The sequence below is a fragment of the Eurosta solidaginis genome, chromosome 4 (genome assembly GCF_040869045.1).
Source record: "Eurosta solidaginis isolate ZX-2024a chromosome 4, ASM4086904v1, whole genome shotgun sequence".
NCBI lineage: Eukaryota > Metazoa > Arthropoda > Insecta > Diptera > Tephritidae > Eurosta > Eurosta solidaginis.
In genome coordinates this window covers 14,791,019-14,811,487 of record NC_090322.1, presented here as the reverse complement: position 1 = coordinate 14,811,487, position 20,469 = coordinate 14,791,019, and the positions used below count along the sequence as shown (strand labels likewise).

General features: G+C 36.6%; 1 protein-coding gene across 5 annotated transcripts in view; it reads right to left on the bottom strand.

Moving 5' to 3' along the window:
* Nucleotides 1-20,469, bottom strand: part of Ca-alpha1T (Ca[2+]-channel protein alpha[[1]] subunit T) — a 259,303-nt gene that overhangs the window by 37,257 nt on the left and 201,577 nt on the right. For 4 of the 5 annotated variants that reach the window (XM_067780304.1, XM_067780301.1, XM_067780300.1 and 1 more), the window contains 4 exons: nt 17,648-17,816; nt 7,559-7,714; nt 6,467-6,652; nt 1,672-1,908 (listed from right to left, as the gene is read on the bottom strand). In XM_067780304.1, the coding sequence (XP_067636405.1) occupies nt 1,672-1,908; nt 6,467-6,652; nt 7,559-7,714; nt 17,648-17,816 (748 nt within the window). The remainder of the gene's footprint in view (nt 1-1,671; nt 1,909-6,466; nt 6,653-7,558; nt 7,715-17,647; nt 17,817-20,469) is intronic. The other variant, XM_067780303.1, reaches the window with a different exon arrangement.

The window sequence follows — 20,469 nt, the reverse complement described above, 5'->3', positions numbered from 1 at the left end:
GTTAATTTTGGCCACTAGAGGATAGCGTCAAAGTGGTGTACTCTCATCTCTCTTGTGGGCCCTAGTCATATATGACCTGCTTAAGTTACTGAAATTCAATGCATTTGACACCCAAGGTTATGGAAATGACTTAGTAATCTGCACCACAATAATGCACGCGGAAATAACATCCAATCCCATACAACAAGCCCTGCACATGTAACAAGCCCTGGTGTGAAGCAAAAATATTGTTTATCAATCCTTACAATACAGTCCTAGTGCCTTCTGAACCATTGCTGTGTGACACCAAAATCCGATAGAAACCAAATACCTTAGGGGTTACACTGGATAGAACCCTCCATGACAGGACATATGAAAGTAATAAGAAAATTAATAGGAAATTCCTCAGAACTCTGTGGGAAACAGGAAATCCATCTACTAACCCTGACTCAGATGTCTGGTTCGCGGATGCATCAAAATTTGATGACGGAGCGACAGAAGCTGGCATCTTCAAGAAATCTATACCAGTGGTTTGCTACCCCACTATTTTTCAGGCATAAATTCAGGAAACAAAAGTTTGCGGTGGATAATGATTACGAAGAGGCCTATCTTCGAGGAGTATCCTCAATTTTTCAGACAGCCTTACGTACCTTGCAGTCTTATACAATTACTTCTAAGATAGTGGATGAATGCATTGGAGTCCTTAATGATATTAAAGTCAAAAGCAAGGTTTCATTAAGATAGTTTCCGGGGCTTCAGGGGCATGAAGGTAATGCACTATCTAGCCAAGCATGGTGCCTTGGCAGCCTTCCGCGGCCCAGAGCCCTTCTGTGCACCAACAAGCCGAACACTAGGAAAATAATAAGTAACTGAGAAGCAAACAAGTTCAGACAACACTGGATTGAATTCCCATAGCAAAGACAGGCCGAATTGCTTATACTCCCAGCAAGGAGAGTATCAGCCAGACCCATTAATATGAGTAGGGAACCTACGAACTGTCACTGAGTACTATACAAGACAATATAGTCTACGATATCACTTAATTAAGCTAAATCCATTCGACAAACGAATCTGTCGCTTTTGTGAGCTGGAGTAAAAAACGCCGACTCACGTTCTCTGCGTATGCGTCGCACTCGCAAGGAAGAGACTTTCCTATGTAGATGTCGTGGCTCTTAATCCTTTTGTGATATGGAGTGAAAAGCCTGAAGAGGTACTTAAATGCAATAAAAGCCTCCACATAAAGTAATAGGCTGAAGGTTGAAGCACAATGGATCCAAATAAAGGGCGCAGTGCACCGAGGCCAAATAATAATGACATGACCGAGAGTCAACGTCTCATTAAAACTTATATGTACAAATATGTTCCCAAATCAAATGAGGAACCTGGTATTATTAGTGGCGCAATAAACAGGGCGATAACGCATGATAATTTATAGCGGAGTTGCTTTCATCTTAGGGTTTTATTTAACCCTTGAAGACTGACGGTTGAAGCTATTATATCATCAATATTTCCTGTCCGTCACTGTGAGACAAAACATGGGTGTAAGACTTCTGGAAATGGTCGCGACACAAATTGTGAAATGTTAGATTGGAAAAAGTAAGAAAACTGAAGGCCTATATTTTTTACCCTTTGATTGATTTTATATAAACGAAGTATAAAATAAAATTTCACTACACATTTTTCTTTACTTGCCTTTTTCAAATTCTTTTTCTTATCATCTTCCATGGATATTCTGCTTGTCGCATCTTTATCGCTGGACTTACGCCCACTGCCGCTACCCGAACCACTGCTTCCACCAACAACACCGACACCACTCAAATAACTCTCATTGATCTGATAGTCTTGTGTAGGCTGCAACAACATACGTTGATGTTGTTGCTTTTGCATATTGCTCTTTGTTTCCATAATAAGCTCAGTTGAATCTTGTAGCTGTGGAATGTGAGAGATTAAGCGAACGAAGGTGTGTAAATGTTGAATGAGAAGAGTATATGTGCTACACCAACAATTTATTTATTTGCTCTTTGTAGTTGCTGTTTTTCAACAGTAAGTGGAAATGAGTTCAGTGAAGATACGGTTAAGTATGAATGAGCGATTTGTTTGAGTGAAAAGTAAGTTTTAATATTACCCATTTAGGTCAAGTATACGGGTTAGTGATGCCTTTTATCGGGTTTTGAAGGCAAAGTGTGATGATTTCATAAATTTGAGAGTAGAACTAAGTTATTTCTATGTAAATATGTGTGGAGTTTGACTATGCTGTGGTACTCGTTCTTTTTTTAGAAAATAAGTTCGAGCAAATCAAAATTAAAAATATGTTATTTTTGTTTTATAAGTTGAGGAGTGTAGTAATTTGTTTCTAAATGGTTTTGAGTGAAATATTATTTTATTGTAGTTACATTTTGGAGTCTGTCAATATTTAGTGTTTCAATACGCTCCTGGAGAGTGAGTGAGAATGGGAAGAGTGCGAACAATTGGCAATCGTAACAGATTGAATTGAGTATTTATTAATTAAAAAATCGGTGTCTGATGAATGAAGTGTGCTAGAAGTATATGAATCGAATAAGATAATTTAATATTGTTTGGTTGATGGATGTGCCGCCCCGATACCAAAGACCCGAGCCCAAGTAGCGCAGGGGACGCCATTTTGATGCACAGTCTGCTGGAACCAATTGCTGCTGATTTAGTATCGCTGGTCTGTGTTCCGTTCAAGCCAATTGTTGCGGATAATAATGGAAGTTCCGGAAGTATATAACTGCATATAGCTATAAACCTAGTATCAGCTAAGGCTGGGCATTCACAAAGGTAGTGTGCGACTGTTTCTTTGATGCCTTTCTCGCCGCAGCTCCTACTAATGCTGTTGAAAGGGATCCCCATTATCTCAGCGCGCAGGCCGATCGCCCGATGTCCGGCTTTACCTATTTAGTACAGGTTTGCTAGTTTATCCTGCAGGTGTCCGAGGAGTACCAGTCGGAGATCGCTAACTCCACGAAACTGCCATGTATATTTCTTTTGCTTGATATATGTGGAGCGGTAAAGATGGGTTTGATGGTGAATGAGGACAAAACGAAGTACCTGCTGTCATCGAGCAAAGAGTCAGCGCATATGCGCCTTGGTAACCACGCTACTGTTGGCAGCCATAATTTCGAAATAGTAAAAGACTTCGTTTATTTGGGAGCCAGCATCAACACTAGCAACAACATCAGCACTGAAATCCAGCGAAGAATCAATCTTGCCAATAAATGCTACTTTGGACTAGGTAGGCAATTGAAAAGTAAAGTCCTCTCTCGGCGAACGAAAATCATACTCTACAAGTCACTTATCGTACCCGTCCTGCTATATGGGGCAGAAGCATGGACCATGACAACAGCAGATGAAGCGGCTTTGGGAGTGTTCGAGAGAAAAGTTCTTCGAAAGATTTGTGGACCTCTACGCGTTCGCGATGGCGAGTACCGAAGAAGATTTAATGATGAGCTGTACGAGCTATACGCAGACATCAACATAGTCCAGCGAATTAAAACGCAGCGGCTGCGCTGGCTAGGCCATGTTATGCGAATGAAAGATGATGCTCCGGCCAAGAAAGTGTTTCTATCGGAACCCGCCTATGGAAGCAGAGGTAGAGGGCGGCCCCCACTCCGTTGGAAGGACCAGGTGGAAAACGATTTAAACTCCCTTGGTGTGACCAATTGGCGCCGGTTGGCGGAGCGAAGGAGCGACTGGCGCGCCTTGTTGGACGGTCATAACCGTTTGGACGGTTAAGCACCAATTAAGTAAGTAAGTAAGATATATGTGGACGAAGCAACTCGATCGCCTCTGCAGCTTCCAGCAGGACCTCTGCCTTTGCAAGCACGACTGCCTTCTCGTTGCCCTCATTGTTTGTGTTACAAGATAGAGGTATACAAGGGTTATGTTTGCTTAAGTTAGCTGCTTCTTGATGCCACCTCTTGCAGCTACCTCATGCCCTCTCACCGAGTCTTACGACAGGAGCGTGCTCACCCTCTCTATACATAGAACCTGCGGTTGAAAAATACTATCAAAGTTGGGAAGACGGACTGACAGCGACACCTTAAGATGCCCACAGAAGACATACGCTCCCACATCGGCGGCACACCGGGAAGCCTTTTGAGGATATACTAATATAACCAAACTGCCTAAAGTTCCAACAGTCAGACTCACGAAATCTTACAGCCGAACAAGTTGTAGTTAAACGTATATGAAGGTCCAGGAGTAGCTGATTTAGGAGCAAATTTAGTGCAACAGTTGGATACGACCTTCGTGCACGTGTTACCCCCTTCGAAGGCTGCCCGCTGTATTCTATTATTATTTTTAATTTTGTACTGTTTGTGCATGGCCCGCCAGCATGCTATAGCTCCGTATGTTAGTATGGCTATGAAGATGGCCGTATGTAGCCACATCACAAGTTTGGGTTTAAAACCATAATTAACTGGGTTACATGAATAATTCAATACAGGAACACGTTATCTATAGTATGCGGGGGTGAAGTTATATTTGAGAGTACACTATTCTGTAAACAAATCTTTCTAGACTAGAGTTTGCCCAGTGTTTGAAGTTCAACCACTGAAAGGGCACTATACCTTTGCTTTCCTTTACTTTCATTCCCTTCTTTTCCTTTCACCTCCTCTGCTGTGCTTTCATCTCCTTGGATTTGTTGTTGTTGTTTCCTATCCTTCTTCACTCTCGTTTCCTTTCCTTTCTGTCCCTTCCATTTCATTTCCTTTCCATTCTTCCCTTTCCCTTCCTTTTCTACAACTTCATTCCTTCCCTTTCCTTGATTTTACCTTATTCAATTTAATTAAATTTTTTTAATTAAATTTTATTTCTTTCATCTTTATTATTTTTTTAATCTAAAATTATCTTTTTTATTTAATTTTGTATTTTTTTATTAGTTTTTATCTTTTTTCATTTTATTTGATTTTATTTTATTACCTATCAAAGTAGTACACAAAACTGTTCAACCAACAAAAATAAATACTCCAACTTGAATATTCCCGTTTGTTATTGTAAACACTTGCAATATCAGCAAAGATATTGCACATTTACTCATATTTGCTAACTCTCGCGCTATATTTTCAACAAAACCAACTATGTATACACCAGGCATCGGCAAATTGGAAATGAAGATGTGTTAGTAAGAGCGCGATAATCGCGCACATCACTTGATGCATCGGTTTGCTTAGTTCATTCGCTTATTAGCAAGCAACAAGACAAGATTGTTTGTTATTATATTTTTAATGCGCACAATGGGAAGGAAAAGGTTTATACAATTAAATACATTCTATTTGCGCAAAAGGATTGGTCAACATTAAATATTTTTCGCTTGTGCGCATTGAAAAAATTAACAAACGATCTTTGCTTGCTAATAACATTCGTCAACATTGCGAGACGCACACAATCGATGTTACACACAATCGATGTTACTGCGCCAAACAATGATGACATGATATGAAACTTCTCGCTCTCTGAGAGCGCGTGAAAATGTGCATTTTTTATAACATTGACCATAGATGCCATCATCCTCAAAATCAAATTTGGGCATTTCGGAAGAACTTTGGGGTATTTTACATGGTAAAGGTTTAATATATGATTTTCACCGAAAACTTACTCAAGATTGTCAAATGGGATATCAAAAAACTCGAATTTTTTCAGGATCACAAATACAAAAAAAAGCTTATTTTATCTGTTAAAAATTTTTCCGTGACAACACGTGAAATTTAATTTTTTGATAGCTAAGATAAAATGTACTTATCTCTTTTCGTGCGTTAATATAACAGCTTATACCAAGGAAATACATCACTACCCAAGTACAACCTGGCGCTATACGGACACATAAAGATCCGTGCCATTATCAATACTCACAAAACGAGTATTCAAAGCCACAAAAAAAAAAAAAAAATATAACAGCTCATTTAATTTTGTTATTTCTTGTACCTTTTTTACAAATTTTTGATCCGCTTATGTAGTTGAATACACTTGAAATGAAAAATAATGAATACGCACCGATTTTCTTGGAATTCTTTTTGCGCGGTTTACGCAACTCTGATCTTCAAGACCCATTCTTGGAAACGAATGAAGTTTGTTTACAATCGAATGAACCAATGTTTACAATTGAATGAACTTTAAGACCCATTCCTGGAAACGAATTGAGAGAGAATGAATGTTTCGTATCATGTCATCATTGGCGCCAAATGCTCAGTGACTACTAAACTAAAGATAATAAGAATACGTGTGAATTGAGTGTGCACAATTGTGCCACTAAATGCCGACCCCTGGTATACACCCTTCGTGTGTATGAGAAAGCGGCCCTAGGTGTGTGTTCTGCATTTGTACATAAATACTTTTATGTATGTATTTGAGTTTTTCTTTCTCGAGCTCTTCGTCACTCTTTTTCTCACTCTCGCTCACACTCTTTATCACTCACAACTTCGTCTCTTTTTGTTATATATACTTATTTCTTATTTGAAATTCTACTTACTTTCCGCATATCCTCGGCGCTATGCCAACGATTTCGTACCTCATATAAACTTTCATTTGTCGTTGATGAATCCGCTTCACTGCTATGCGATTCATCGTACATAGCATCACTAAAATTCTCGGCCAATGTTTCTTCGCGTAACTTTTTAACCAATTCGCGTTGCTCACGTTCGCGACGTTCATTTCGCTGAGGGAATCAGAGAATTCAAAGAATTAGAATTTTCGTCAGCCGCACGCAAACCCGACGCGCCGTAAAAATGGTAGCCAAAGGAACGCACACACGCAGTGGACGTATTTGTTAGGTTATTTTTCGTTTAAAAAAGGTGGTAGGAAGTGTGGTTAGTTTGTTGCGTTTACATTTTTTGTATACTCAGGCACATTACAAAAAAAATACATATTTTAAAATATTTACAAAACTATTTTTATATGATTAATAAAAAGCTAAAGCATGAGCGTGTGCGCGTTTTGTGTGGGCGTGGCTTAGGCACAAAGGCGCAAAACCGCGGCGGCGGTTGGGTGGGTTGGGTAATAGTAAATTAAAATTCTTAACATTGACTGGGATAAATAATTTTCCACTAGGCTTTCTTTTTGGCGCCGTGCCATTAGGGTGCGTTAAGGATAAAAGACAAAAGTGTATTAGGGTAGGTAACTTTCTTATGTGGTATTAAGCTTCATAAAAGTATTTACATTAATTATTGTCTATATTACATTTCGTTGAGTGCATAATTACTTTTTTATTATAAATTACAAAGCAAACATTTGCTAAAGCCATGCATATTCAAAAAAAAAAAAAATAAAACAAAAAAAAAAACAGAGTGGAAAATTATTTATAGCGTCGAGTTCCTTTAATTTTCGAATTTCATTTTTGTATTCAATTTTTTTTGCATATCAGAAACCACTTCTTTTGAATTAGAAAAACCTCATATTAAAACTTTTTTTTTGTTTTTTTTTTTACTTAAGCTATTTTTCTATTGCTTTAGTAAACGAGCTCCTTCGCAATATTTTTTTTTTAAATTGTTGAGTTTTCTTCATGCCTCAAAAATCTTAATATTTTTAAAATTAATTTCATAACTTCTTGTTTGTAAAACTCTACCTCTGAACTGAATCCCTCAACTAAAATGGCCACCAATAAATTAAATAGCACATAGTTGCCAAACGTCATTAGCGCCACAAAATATAATGCGGCCCAATGACTGGTCTTCTCCATGCCATTGAATAGTACGACATTCCAATCCTCCTGCGTTAGAATCTAGAGTAGCACATGTGGTTATATTCGTAGAGAAAATATAAAGAAGATAAATTTTGATTAGAAATTGTCTTAAGTATATGTTTCATACATAAATAACAAAACTAACAGACACGACTAGGAAATGAGAAACGAAGCAAACAATTTTTGAGATAATAAAAAAAAAATTTTTAACAATAAAAAAGGGAAAAAATAAGAAAAAAAATAAAAAAATATTAAAATAAAAAAAACAAAAAATAAAAAAAAAATATATAAAAAGAAAAAATATATAAAAAGAAAAATAAAAAAAATATAAAATAAAAAAATATAGAAAGAAAAAAAAAAGAAAAAAAAATATAGAAATAAAAAATTAAAAAATAAAAAAATATTTAAAATTAAAAAAATTAAAAAATATGAAAATAAAAAAATTTTTAATAACTATTAAAAAAAATGGAAACAATAAAAGTATGACAGTAAAAAATTTATTAAAAAAAAACTAAAAAATAAGAAGCAGAAAAAACTACTATCAAAAATATTATTGGAAGTTCAGTAGATCTTTAATGTTTAAAATCAATATTTAAAAAGGGGTATTTGTAAATATGTAAATTAATTCATGCTAAAATAATATAAATACAAAATTAAAAAAAAATATGCTTAAGCTTTCATAAAGAGTTGAATAAGGCGTTGCAAACCAATTTTAATTTAAAGGAACAAATTTTTTCGAAATGAAGCGATTGAGAAATTAATATATTTCGCTCTCTCCTAGATTTGCATAAACCGCGGTATTAAAATCGCAAGAAATCAAAAATTCCATAGAAATGCTTAAGAAAAATTTCTTTTGTTAAGTGGTATCCATCCCTCAAGAAAACGCATACCATTTTAGTTGTTGTTTTTGTTGTTGTAGTAGCAATAAAGACATTTCCCGAAAGCTTTAGGGTGTGTAATCGATGTTGATGGCCCTTTGCCAGATATATGTAGAACCGGTAAGTTCCAGTAACAAGCGCCATTAAGGTATACGCCCGACCATCTCGTGAACGATTTAATATGACCATATTGAATTTTCTAGGTCATCCCGCACCAAACAGCCTTTTTAGGTAAGTAACTTGTGGTCGGAAGAGCCTCAGTTACTACAGAAACAGGATTCGCCACGTGTAGGTGTAGTTGACAATTGTGTTTGGGTAGGTATATATTGTGCTGGCATCCCATTGAAAGGGTTACGCTCCACAACCCCTTGAATAATTTGGACATTTTAATCACCTTTTACGACAGGCATACCTGTCGCGAGTCTATTCTAAGCTCCCTAATCCAATGGGAGTCACTTTCAGCTGCCTTTTCTTAAAGATTTTTTAGCAAACATGCATAGGGGAGCAATGGATTCGCAAATGAATATATGTGCCTCTCATTATTCCTTGCGCAACGACCCAGTAAAACACAGTCGGTTAAATACCAGGGATAACAGTGACTGTATTTATGAGTATTTTGAATGGCATTTGCAATTCTATTTGAGTACAAATGTTCTTTTTCTCTCTTAAGCTTAAGTGCATTTTCATTCGAATATTTTCTTTTTAACAAATTGTCTTCTAATACATTGCTGAATCCAACTTTCGTGTCTTGCAGGGTAGTGACGCCGCTTCATAGAGAATAGGGTGGAAAGGGAAATGCCAAAATTACTTGGCTGTTACTATTTTTCACACGAGAAATTTATTCGAAATTTTTCTTACGCGTTTCTTTACGATGTGGATTTTAAACAAAACAAACCCTGCCAAAAGTGCCGTATAAACCCGGAAAGATTTCCCAAAATGCCCAAATTATCCAATGTTTTGCCCAAGTCTTTATGAAAAACTAAAACTCAAAGAATGGAGTTAAATATAAAAAAATATTGTGTGTGTGGGCAGTGTATATATAAAAACAGTTAATTCAAAAATAAAAAGACGTCGCAATAAATTAATAATAATAAAGCTCATTAAATTAATAACAAGAAACAAAGCTTTTTGCAAAAGAGATTGAAGGCTGCTTTACATAGAATCCTTTGCCAATCACTTGACTTTGACAGCTGCGTATGTACGGTTTATGCCAGATTTACATAGAGCTTTGTTGCATAGCTTCGACTGACGCAATTTCTGCAAGGTAAAGCGAGGCACAAAAAGTTAAGATAGTCTTAACTTAAGGCGCTGTCAAAGCGTCAAAGCAAGGCAACGCGGCAAGAGTTCTATGTTAATCCGGCCTTAGATGCGGTCTTGTTACACAATGTTTTGCGAAAAGTAAAATTGAGTAAAAAGTTGAAAGTGTTCGAGCTGAAATTGTTGCAGCAGTGTTACTTTTAATGACAGAGCATCACGTTCTTCGGCAAAGTTTGAGTAGCTGTGGCAACGTCAGACGTTCATTGAATGAAATGTTTACAATCTATTGATCATCACTAGCAAATTAAACGCAACATGAACGTTGTCACAACGCTATTGAAGCACATTATCAGCTTGAGTATCAGCAATGTTCCCTCAATAAAGTAGAACTACAGCATTACTGCTGTTATTATTAGGCAATTCGAATACATCCGCTTTAAACATATGTATGCCGCGCTGATCTGTCGAAGTTGAAGTTTGTCTCAAAGAATTCATTGTTGGGCGCTAGAAAGTAAAACTCGTTGAAAGCGGCAATACCAAACGCTACTTTTCTTAAAAATATGAAAAAAAGCTCAAAAAAATTTAACAAGGCACAATGCACTGTGAAAAAATTAAGCAATGGCTAGCAAAAAAAAAAAAATTTAAAAAAGGAACTTGATAACTTGTCCAACGTACGTCGCTGTAGTACTAAAAACTTCTTAGTTTCGTGGTGTCAAACTGGAAATATATACAAGAGGCTTTAAGAGGAAACGTGTAAGCATTTCTTCGTTAATGCAAGCGCTGGGGAAATGCAATTCCATTACATTACCAATTACATTCCTCAGTAATTGGAAAAAGTAATCAATTCCTTTGCTGTGTAGAAAATTACATTTCAATTCCTCAAAGAAAAACACCATAAGTGATTTATTTATTTTATTTTTGAGGCTCGATTACATGGTATTTTTTTTGTAATTGCAAAAAACTACTTTGTAAAAATGTAATCTCTGTACCAGTACTTTCGAAGGGAACTGGAAATGTAATTCAAATTTTTTTAACTTCCCATTCCTCAAAACAATTGTGCAAGTAATTGAAAAACTGCAAGTTAATTCGTGCATAAAACCTTACTCCGGTTAATGTGGGCGACTTTTCGGGTCACACTTTTCGTTATTTTCTAGTGAGTGTTAACTATAGTGATTTTGAAACACCAAGGAATATCAACGCCTTTGCTGCCAGGTCACGACGGTTTTCAAATAAACTAACACCTGGTAAATTATTGACGATCAGATTTTTATGATATGTCAAATGCTGGTGAAAACCATCAAAAAAGCAGCTTTTGGCAAGGGCGAAAAAGAATTAGAGCTCATTGCATCCCTACAAAGATTGGAAAGGATCTTTCTCATCCTCTCGTGCCATTTTATTAACCTGATTCTGGAGAAGATATCTTAAAGCAGCAAACTCAAACGGCGTTGGTATAATCTTATCTTACCGGTCCTGATATATGGCGAGAAGACATAAATGTTGTCAATGTTGGAATAATGTGCTCGTATTATTAAAAATTTGCTTTGGGACCAAGGAGGTGTAATGGTGAAACGAACACAAAAGATAACACCCAACTTCGCGCTCCTTTTTGTTGCTAATTATCTCAAATATAACACCAAAAATATTTTTTACAATAAGAGATTTTCAATTACTTTTGCCATTATTTTATGGAATGAGAAATTCCTAATTATTTTGGGAATTTCTTGTAATGTAATTGGAAATATTTCAATTACATTTTCAATTACTTTCGAAAGTATTGGGGCAAAAATTACATTTGAGCAAAGTATTTTTTTTTTTTAAATTACAAATAAAAAAATGTTATACTCGAACCTCAAATGCAATTAATTCCTCTGCTGTAGAGAAAAGTATTTTCCCCAAGTACTTTTAATGGAAGATGGGATTAAATTAATTCCTAAAGTAATCATTACTGCCCAGCTCTGGTTTATACACCCACACAGTGTATAAGCGTTTAAATTTAAATAAAAACCGGCAAATGATTTTTCATTCTTTCTTTTTGCCAAAAGGTTGGGAATCTTTTTAGGCACGCTCAACAGAACCAATATTAGTTAAACAAGACTATGTACAATTTTTAAATTTTTTGTTTGTCCTATTATTTTAATCGTGTAAAAAAATTTTGGGATTTGAAGTAAAGCTATTATTAAAAAGCTGGAAAATGGTATTTATGTGTTTAATTTATAACTCTGCTGATTGAAAAGGTATTCTTGTAGCTAGAAATATGGGATAACACATCTGAGTCACTTTACATACCACCCAAAAGAAAGGGAGCTTTTTAAATAAGCTATTAAAGTTTTTGTGTCTAGTTTGAAAGTTTGGCTTTTTAGTTTTAGTTGTAAACATGTAATTGAATTCTTTAACAAAGCGACAAAATGGTTTCTCCTACCTTCGAGCTTTTGCAACTCAAAAAGCTCACTTCACTGTCATTTACTTATCTTGAGTAAATTGTGAGCATAGCACTAGAAGACAATGAAACTTGTATAATTATTTAAACGTAAAATTTTGAACTCTAATGTAGTAAATTTGAACTTGATTAACGGTAAATATAAGGATGTATTGAACCGTAAAAATAAATTCTAGACGAACGCTGACGAACTATTTTTCTTATCTAAGGGCGAAACAGTGCTTGTACTGTTAACGAAAAATAGTAATTGTAACTCCAATAATAATCATAATGAGAGTAACACTAATGGTAATGGGAATGTAAATGTAAATGGTATCTTTCATAGTAATTAGCAGTAAGTTTGTGGATAATGGTTAAATAATGCTGAGAGTAGCAACAGAGTTAAGGTAATCATGAGCAATGAATATATAAAAATTGGTGGTAATTATAATGGTAATTATAAAGGCGATTATATTGCAAAAATTAAGGAATCGATAAGGTTAATAGCTAAGGTAGTAACACTGACAATTAAAATGTCGGTATAACACCTCAAGTAATGGTGCAAATACTTGAAGAAATTATAAAGGTACTGACAATCATTATCGATATTAATAAAGGTCATGCTAACGTAATAATTTTAATGCTAATGGTTTTAATAAAAACTGGAAGAAAAACGTAAGAAACTGTGCAATGGTACGATATTGTTACATAACAGATGTCATGAGACTGGTACTGATAGATGTAACGATTAGCGGTAATGATTATTTCACTTTTAATATCATGCGTAATTGCAATGTAATGGTATTGAGCGAAGTACCGTTGATGCCGACTACTATTCTATGGTATGGGCAATTGGTTTTTGTACTGATGGGTTTTAAAAAGTAGTTTTCATTCTGTAGTGTTACATGAAAGATACACCTAACTGATATGTTAAGTCTAGACAAAAAATTACCTTACAATAATAAAATCATCAATAAATTACTAAAATGTGTAACACCTTTCTTAACAAAGAAATTGTGTCGTAGCCGTGTACTCGATGCCACATAACCAAGATTTGTTTAAAGCTCATTCCAAGAAAGAAAGAAAAAAAAAAACTGCTAGACCGAAACAAAGAAATCATGGCTTTAAATTTAAAGTGATAACTATAATCTAAGTTGGGATAAGCGTTTACAGCGAACTACACAAGAGAACACGAAAATAGCAGTGGGAATTTTTAATAAATTTCGTCGATTAAACTTTTCCTTCTTTTTATTTTCGATATTTTCTTCTATGAATGACGTTGAGATTACTGTGCTCGTTTAGCCCCCTAGGGTAGGTTAGAGTGGCCACCGGTGCGAGCACCAGTGCACTTAGGCCCATAAAGGTCCCGTTGTGATACCACGTCGATCTCTCCCCTACTCAAACCAATAGGCCCTTTTAGCAAACGTCAGGAATTTCTAAGGTTCCAAATTAGCCAGATCACAAACATCGTCAAAAAAGGGAGATCCCAGAGATTTCTTCCTCTTGGAGCAAAGCGCAGGACAATCGTACAGAAATGCTTGACTGTTTCTATCTCCTCTTTGTCTTTGCAGCTCCTTGCAGCCAATGTGCATGCCTCCCGATTACTATGTGGCCGGTTATAAGTCCAACCACGAGATATATGTCCCCCCTTCCGAGAAGAAGGAGACTACTCGTGCGTCTCGCGTCCCATTCAGGCCACACGAGCTTAGTGTGGTAGCAGGATTCAATATTACTTCATCTCACACCCGCTTGCCTAAGCAAAATTCCTTTCAAAGTGAGCTTACAGGTAGCGAGCGGCATGCTAAATCACTTTCAGGATGAAGGGTGCTCAGCAGCCACCTCCGCCTGAAAGACGCTGCAATGACCAGGTAGGCTAAAGATAGATTCCACCCTAGTTGAGATGCAAAGACACCGCTACCCACCTTATTATACAGTTTGGAGCCGTCAGTATATATCTGCAGCCTATCGCTCAGGTCCGGCGGCTCCTTCAACCAATAGCAAACTCGTACTTCATATCGAAAAAGACAGTCGGAGCGCAATAGTCCGACGAAGGCGAATCCGGGTTCTTAAGGAAGGCTACATTTGCACATTGTCTCTCCAGCCGGATAACTCTCGCAGCCGCAGGGCAGAAAAGGCCGCACATTTCTTGGCCATTAAATCTATTGGAAACACATTAAAAAGAGTGTCCAGCGCCTGCGCAGGGGTTGTGCGCAGAGCACCCCTCACACAGACTAGAACACTTCTTTGTATATTATGAAATACCTGTAGATTTGATTTAGTATCTAAGCTCGTCCACCAGACCAATGTCCCTCATACTTTATGAAATGCTGCCTGTAATGCGCTAATGTAGGCGGTGGAGTTAGAGTGACCTGCAACTAACAAAATGTTACCAACTCCCTGGTTCCCTGGAAGCCTTCAAAGGTATCTGAGCGCATTTGCTACCCAATCTTCCTGGTTTCTGGAGCTCACTACGCATAGCGAATCTTAATTGAATGTACATATTTTGCACTCATCACAGATAATGACTAGTCCCCAGCCGTGCCTTCAAAAATTTCCTTTTTCATGTTACTAGCTTAGCTGGAGGGAGCACAATGAGCTAAGGCAGTTAGCAATGTTTACCAAAAGTAGTTAAAAGTTTCGTTACGTAACTGTAGTGACCGTAATAATGCCGCTTCGACTTTTTTAGTGTAGCTCCCTTGGACATTTGCTCTATTCCTATACCTGGAGTGAGCGTAAGTCTAAGCTAGCCCAACCCATTTAATACGGGTTAATTAAATTTAAGCTAACCCAACCCTCGATATTTAAAAAAAAAACAAGTGTAATAAATTTAACTATGGAGTAATTAAATACGTTTTCGTTTTTCGATTGGGCATATGGGTTGGGCTAGCTTAAGTTTTTTAATGTTTTTATTTTTTAAAATACAAGTGTAATAAATTTAATTAACCCGTTTTAAATTAGCATTAAATATTGTTCAATTTAGTATGGTCTCGTGTTTTGATTGGGCTGGAAAGGTTGGCCTAGCTTAAGAGACCTCAAATTTTAACTATATTTTAGGGCATAGTGTTGTTATTGCGTTGTATTTTTTGGAACTTGGGAAAAAGTATTGCTCAAACGTTCTTATACTTTAGTTGTAACGTCTTTATATAAATAAAAAAAATGCATGTGCTTTATTTAAATTTAAAGTAGATGTGATCACTTTAACTACATTTATATACTAACTGAAAAAAAATAAAAATAAATTCAACAAATTTAGAATTACAAAAAAATTTGTTTTCGTTCGATTAAGGTTTGTTTGTTATGATTTTTTTCCAATAACTAATCGTAAAAAATAAGAGTAAAGGGAAAATTGTACAGAGTGGAGCAGGGAAGGAAGTAAAATTTTTGTTTAATAGAAGAAAATCAAACTATTTGCAATTCTTTTTATACTTCTGTCAATTTATAACTACTTTACTTTATTTTAAATCAATAATTTGGCCTAGACAATGTGAGGCATTTCGATAGCTGCCTTGATGTAGAGGTAGTTGGCCGAAGGACCTCGACTCAAGTGACGGTATAGCTAACATCAAAATACTTAAGAAAGTTTTTCCATTCTATCGCTTTTAGGCAGTGGTTTGGCAAGACTTAAGAATGCTTTTCCGTCATGAAAGCTTCCCAGTAAAAAGTTCTTCGACAGATTTACGGACTTCTGTGCGTTGGCAACGGCCGAAATATTTAACAATGTATGCAGACATTCGTATAATAATAATATAAATAAATATAAGAGGATACGCCGAACGTGAAGGTATTCTTATCGGAACCTACTGGTGCAAGGAACCGATTGGTGCCAGTTAACACAGCAAAGAAGCTGTCTGACAAGAAATAATTCCTAAGTAAGGCCTACGGCTAATGAAAATCAAGCTTTAGATGTAATCTGTACCTGCGATATAGAGGCTTTAACGTTGCCAGCATCAGATGAAATGGCTCCAGAAGTATACGATAGTCAGTCTAAACTAAAAAACGACTTGCTCGTTATAGTTCAAGAATGGCCTTGAAATTCCAAAATTTATTAAAGAGATTACATATGTATATCAGTGGGAGTGAGAGTGGCAGCGGGAATGAGAGTGGGAGTAGTAGTAAGTGTTGGAAACGGAGTGGGAGTGGCTGTTAGAGTGCGGGTGATAGCGGGGGTGGGAGCTGGTGGTGAAGTGGGTGTTGAAGTGGGAATGGGAGCTACTTCGGTCCAGAAGGTCTACTTATCGACAACTACCTATGCAAGTAGAATAAGAAGAAGTGCATGCTCTATTGGAAGAATCAATTGAAAACCAATTTCAGTTCACTTGGTATTTCCAATTGGCGCTGGATAGTGAAAAAAAGATGCTGCTATCTCGAGTTGAAAAAAAACAAAACCAATCCTCAAAAACTTTCTAAACATAATTAAGCCATAAAAACAACAAGTAAAAAAGCTGAGTGGGCTTTAAAATGAAATAAATACGCCCAATATCAAAACAGAATATTTCTTAAAGATAATTTTGAAGTGGAATATAAAAATACTTGAATTAAAAAAGTAATCAAAACTCTACAGTAATAATTAAGTTTTGAAATAAAAATTTTAAAAATTTACATTAATTAGAGTTTCTGTATATATATGTATATTAGGCCGGGTCGATTTGTGGGGAGGCAAAAAAATCGCCCATTCCTCTGTGAAAATCATATTCTAGGGATCAAAATAAGAAACTTTGCCGAAGGAACCATACCTCTAAAACAAATTCTGATGTCCCCCCCCCCCCTTGGGTCGTAGGGGCAAATTTTTAAAAATCCCACTTTGAAATGCCTATGTTTTTTCTTTTTGGAGTTTATTTTTTCTCTTTAGAAATTTATTTAGTCAGAACATATGTAAATGAAAAAATGAATTTAACTTAGTAATAGAAAAGAAATTAAAAAAAATTATTAGAAATATCGTTTTTACAACCCCCTTTTAAAACCAAGGCATCACTGTGATGCATTTGCATGTCGTAAACATAGTTGTGTGGGTTTTTTATTCAACCGTTTTAAAAAATGAAGGTATCACTGTGACACAATTGCAGATCGTAAAATTGCTTGTGTTGTTTTTTTAATACACCACAAGACACAGCAGGTAGAATTGAAATTGCCCCTACCCAAAAGTTCGACCCAAAGGGGGGGACATCAGAATTCGTTTTAGAGGTATGGTTCCTTCGGCAAAATTTCTTATTTTGATCCCTAGAATACGATTTTCACAGAGCAATGAGCGATTTTTAAATCGACCCGCCCTAATGTATATGTACTTTAAGGATTATCAAAAGGGCTCTGTTTGTATAAATAATGAAGTAATCAAGTTTACAGTTAGTTAAGTAAATAACGTATTAAAGCACTCAAGTAAATAGAGGCAACTTTATTTACTTTAGTGTGTGTAATGACTCTTACTTGAAAGACTGTAACAGTGGCCCATAAAATGTTGTTGAAGTGTTTGCGATCACATTCACATTGTGGATGTTTGCTGATTATTTCGGGACACGTACATTCACGTTCGAGTCCGGTGGTATCGTCCACAAATTTACAAAACTTACCGCCAAATAGATACATGCCCAATATGCTGTAGGTTTATACACACGAGTATATGCATATATATGTATATATATATATAGTAGATATTTTATATATATTTTTTTATATATCTAAGTATATATGTATGTATATAAGTTTTTTGGAAAGTATTTATGTATGTAATTATGTTTGTGTTTGTAGTATATATTATATACGAGAAAGCGTAGTTAGTAGATCTGCTTGTAAACATAGCTATTTCTATATATATATATTGTATATATTTATATATGTATGTATTACATAAAGTAATGTTTGCCTTTCTGTATACATATTTCAATATATATATTTGTTTATTTGGCTTGTGTGTGTGTGTTTGCACTTTGTTCTGCCAAAAATTTAATAATTCTATTCAGTAATTTATACCAAGTTTACATATAGAAGGGATTATCTTCCCTTCGATAATCGGTAATTATTAACAAATTCTAGAGATGGCGTTGCTTTATTCTACTACTAAAGAGGCTGTCGTGCTTTATAACTAAATATAATCATTAAATCAAAGAGATGCGTAAAAAGACGTATACAAGACCGACAGATGTAACAGCTAATATTCTAGCTTTCAAAAGTGGGATATATATGAACGTGCGGATAAACTTTTGCGAATTAATTTAAGATTAGTGCATTAAAATGGTCACGTCACCGAAGAAGACCGAAACATGGAACCAATTCAGCAAGAAGAGCCCAAAACGGTTCTCTACAGCATGAAACTTAAAAAGCCCCAGGTCCTGACGGAATAACCTCGGTGGCAATTAGGTTAGCTGCAAATATCTGCCCAAAACTTTTGTGGCACATGTGCAACAAATGTCTCGAAGCAAGAGTTTTCCCTACTAGTTCGTATTCCAAATGGCAAAAGAGACCCCAACTCGCGTCGTAATTCCGCACACGATGTATATTAGACACCGCAGGAAAGCTGGTGCACCGCCTCCTCAAGCAACGCCTCACGCAATAGAGCAATAGAGTATGGGTGAGCACTGTCTCATCGACAGGATGGCTTCCGGAGCGGGCACTTTACAATACACTCCATTGCAGAAGTGATAAACGCAGTAAAAATAGCCGAGACTGCGTCGCACCGAGCAAGAGGACTAGCTTTGCTTGTCAAGCCAAACGTCAAGAATGTTTTTAACTCAGCCAGGTGGAACGACATTCCTGATGAATTAGAACGCCATACCAGGGAACCTCGATACTTGCTAGGAATTCTGAGGGGATACTTGAAAGACCGGCATCTAACGTATGAAGCCACGCATGGTTAAAGAAAAGTTAAAATATCAGGCGGAGCAGCTCAGGGTTCGGTAATAGGTCCCGATCTGTGGAATATTAATTACAGCAGTGTTCTTTGATTGGACATGCTAAAAACTATATTCCTAGTTGGTTTCGCGGACGACGTGGCAGCTGCCATAACAGCGCGAAGCTGCGAGTTGGAACAGCTTAAACTAAACCAAGTCATGCGCATTGCAAACAGATGGTTGACCGAATACGGTCTTAAGCTGCCAACAGAAAAACGGAGATGGCCATCGTTACGAAGAGGCGTATTTCCACTGTTATTAACATGACGGTTGGGGAGCATGCAAATAAAAATACGTACTTCAACGAAATAGTTGGTGGTAAAGCTAAAAAGTTAGCTCACCTTCTCGGAGCATGCGAAAGAGCTGCGCACACATTAGCGAATCTGAGTAGATAAATGGTAAACACAGGCGTTCCAAAGCCATGTACAATGAAGCTGCTTGCATCAGCAGAAATACCGGAAGGAGCGAATCGCCGTCACCCCGGTGCAACGCAGAGGGGCGCTGCGAATGGCTTCGGCTTACCGCGCGTTCTCGGTTGAAGCTGTTGTGGTCATTGCGGGAACCAAACCGATATATCTTCTCGTAATATGAGGCAGTGGATCTGAAGCGAGTAGAACTGCTGTTGCCGTACAGGCGTGAAAACGATTCGATGCTGGCAAGAGCAGTGGAGCAACAGCGCTGGGAAAAAGTGGATCAGGAAACTTATTCCTTAACTGAACTCATGGCTGGGACGAGTTCAGAATCCAGTTCTAATCGGAACGGGTTCTTCCGAAAATATCGCCACAGAATAGGCAAGGCCATACTTGGCGATCTTACCCCAGGGAGTGTCTTCAATGACATGGCGCGCCGAAGACACAGATTGGATATGGTCGGTACGTATGAGAGGCATATAATTCTCAGCAAGCGAGAAGATGCGTGGCAGTTAGGTTTTAGAGGGTAGCCCTCTATGGAAAAAGGAAAACTCAAGTTTAAAAAAAGTCCATGTGGAAACTTGGTCTAAAGCAAGATACATTTTTATGAGAATTTGGAGAAAGAATTAACTTGAGGCTGTTTTGCTTTAAATTTGAATGTTGCGCCTTAATATATGCTATATAAATTAGAATAAAAATAGGTATGTTTTACATACAACGCTGATAAATAGCCTCTAGTGTAGCATTGTTTTATGCGCATATTTTGGATAATTTTACAGTTTATAAACAATGATTCGACTAAACAAATTTGGATGGTGTGGTCTTTATTTTGAAAAAAAAAAAAAAAATTTGCAGAACAGAAGAACTTTGCACTCATTGTTGTTTTTGTGTTATTGTTTTGGAATTCTAATAATGTTCTATATTTTGCTTTGTGATCGCTGTCGGTAATTTC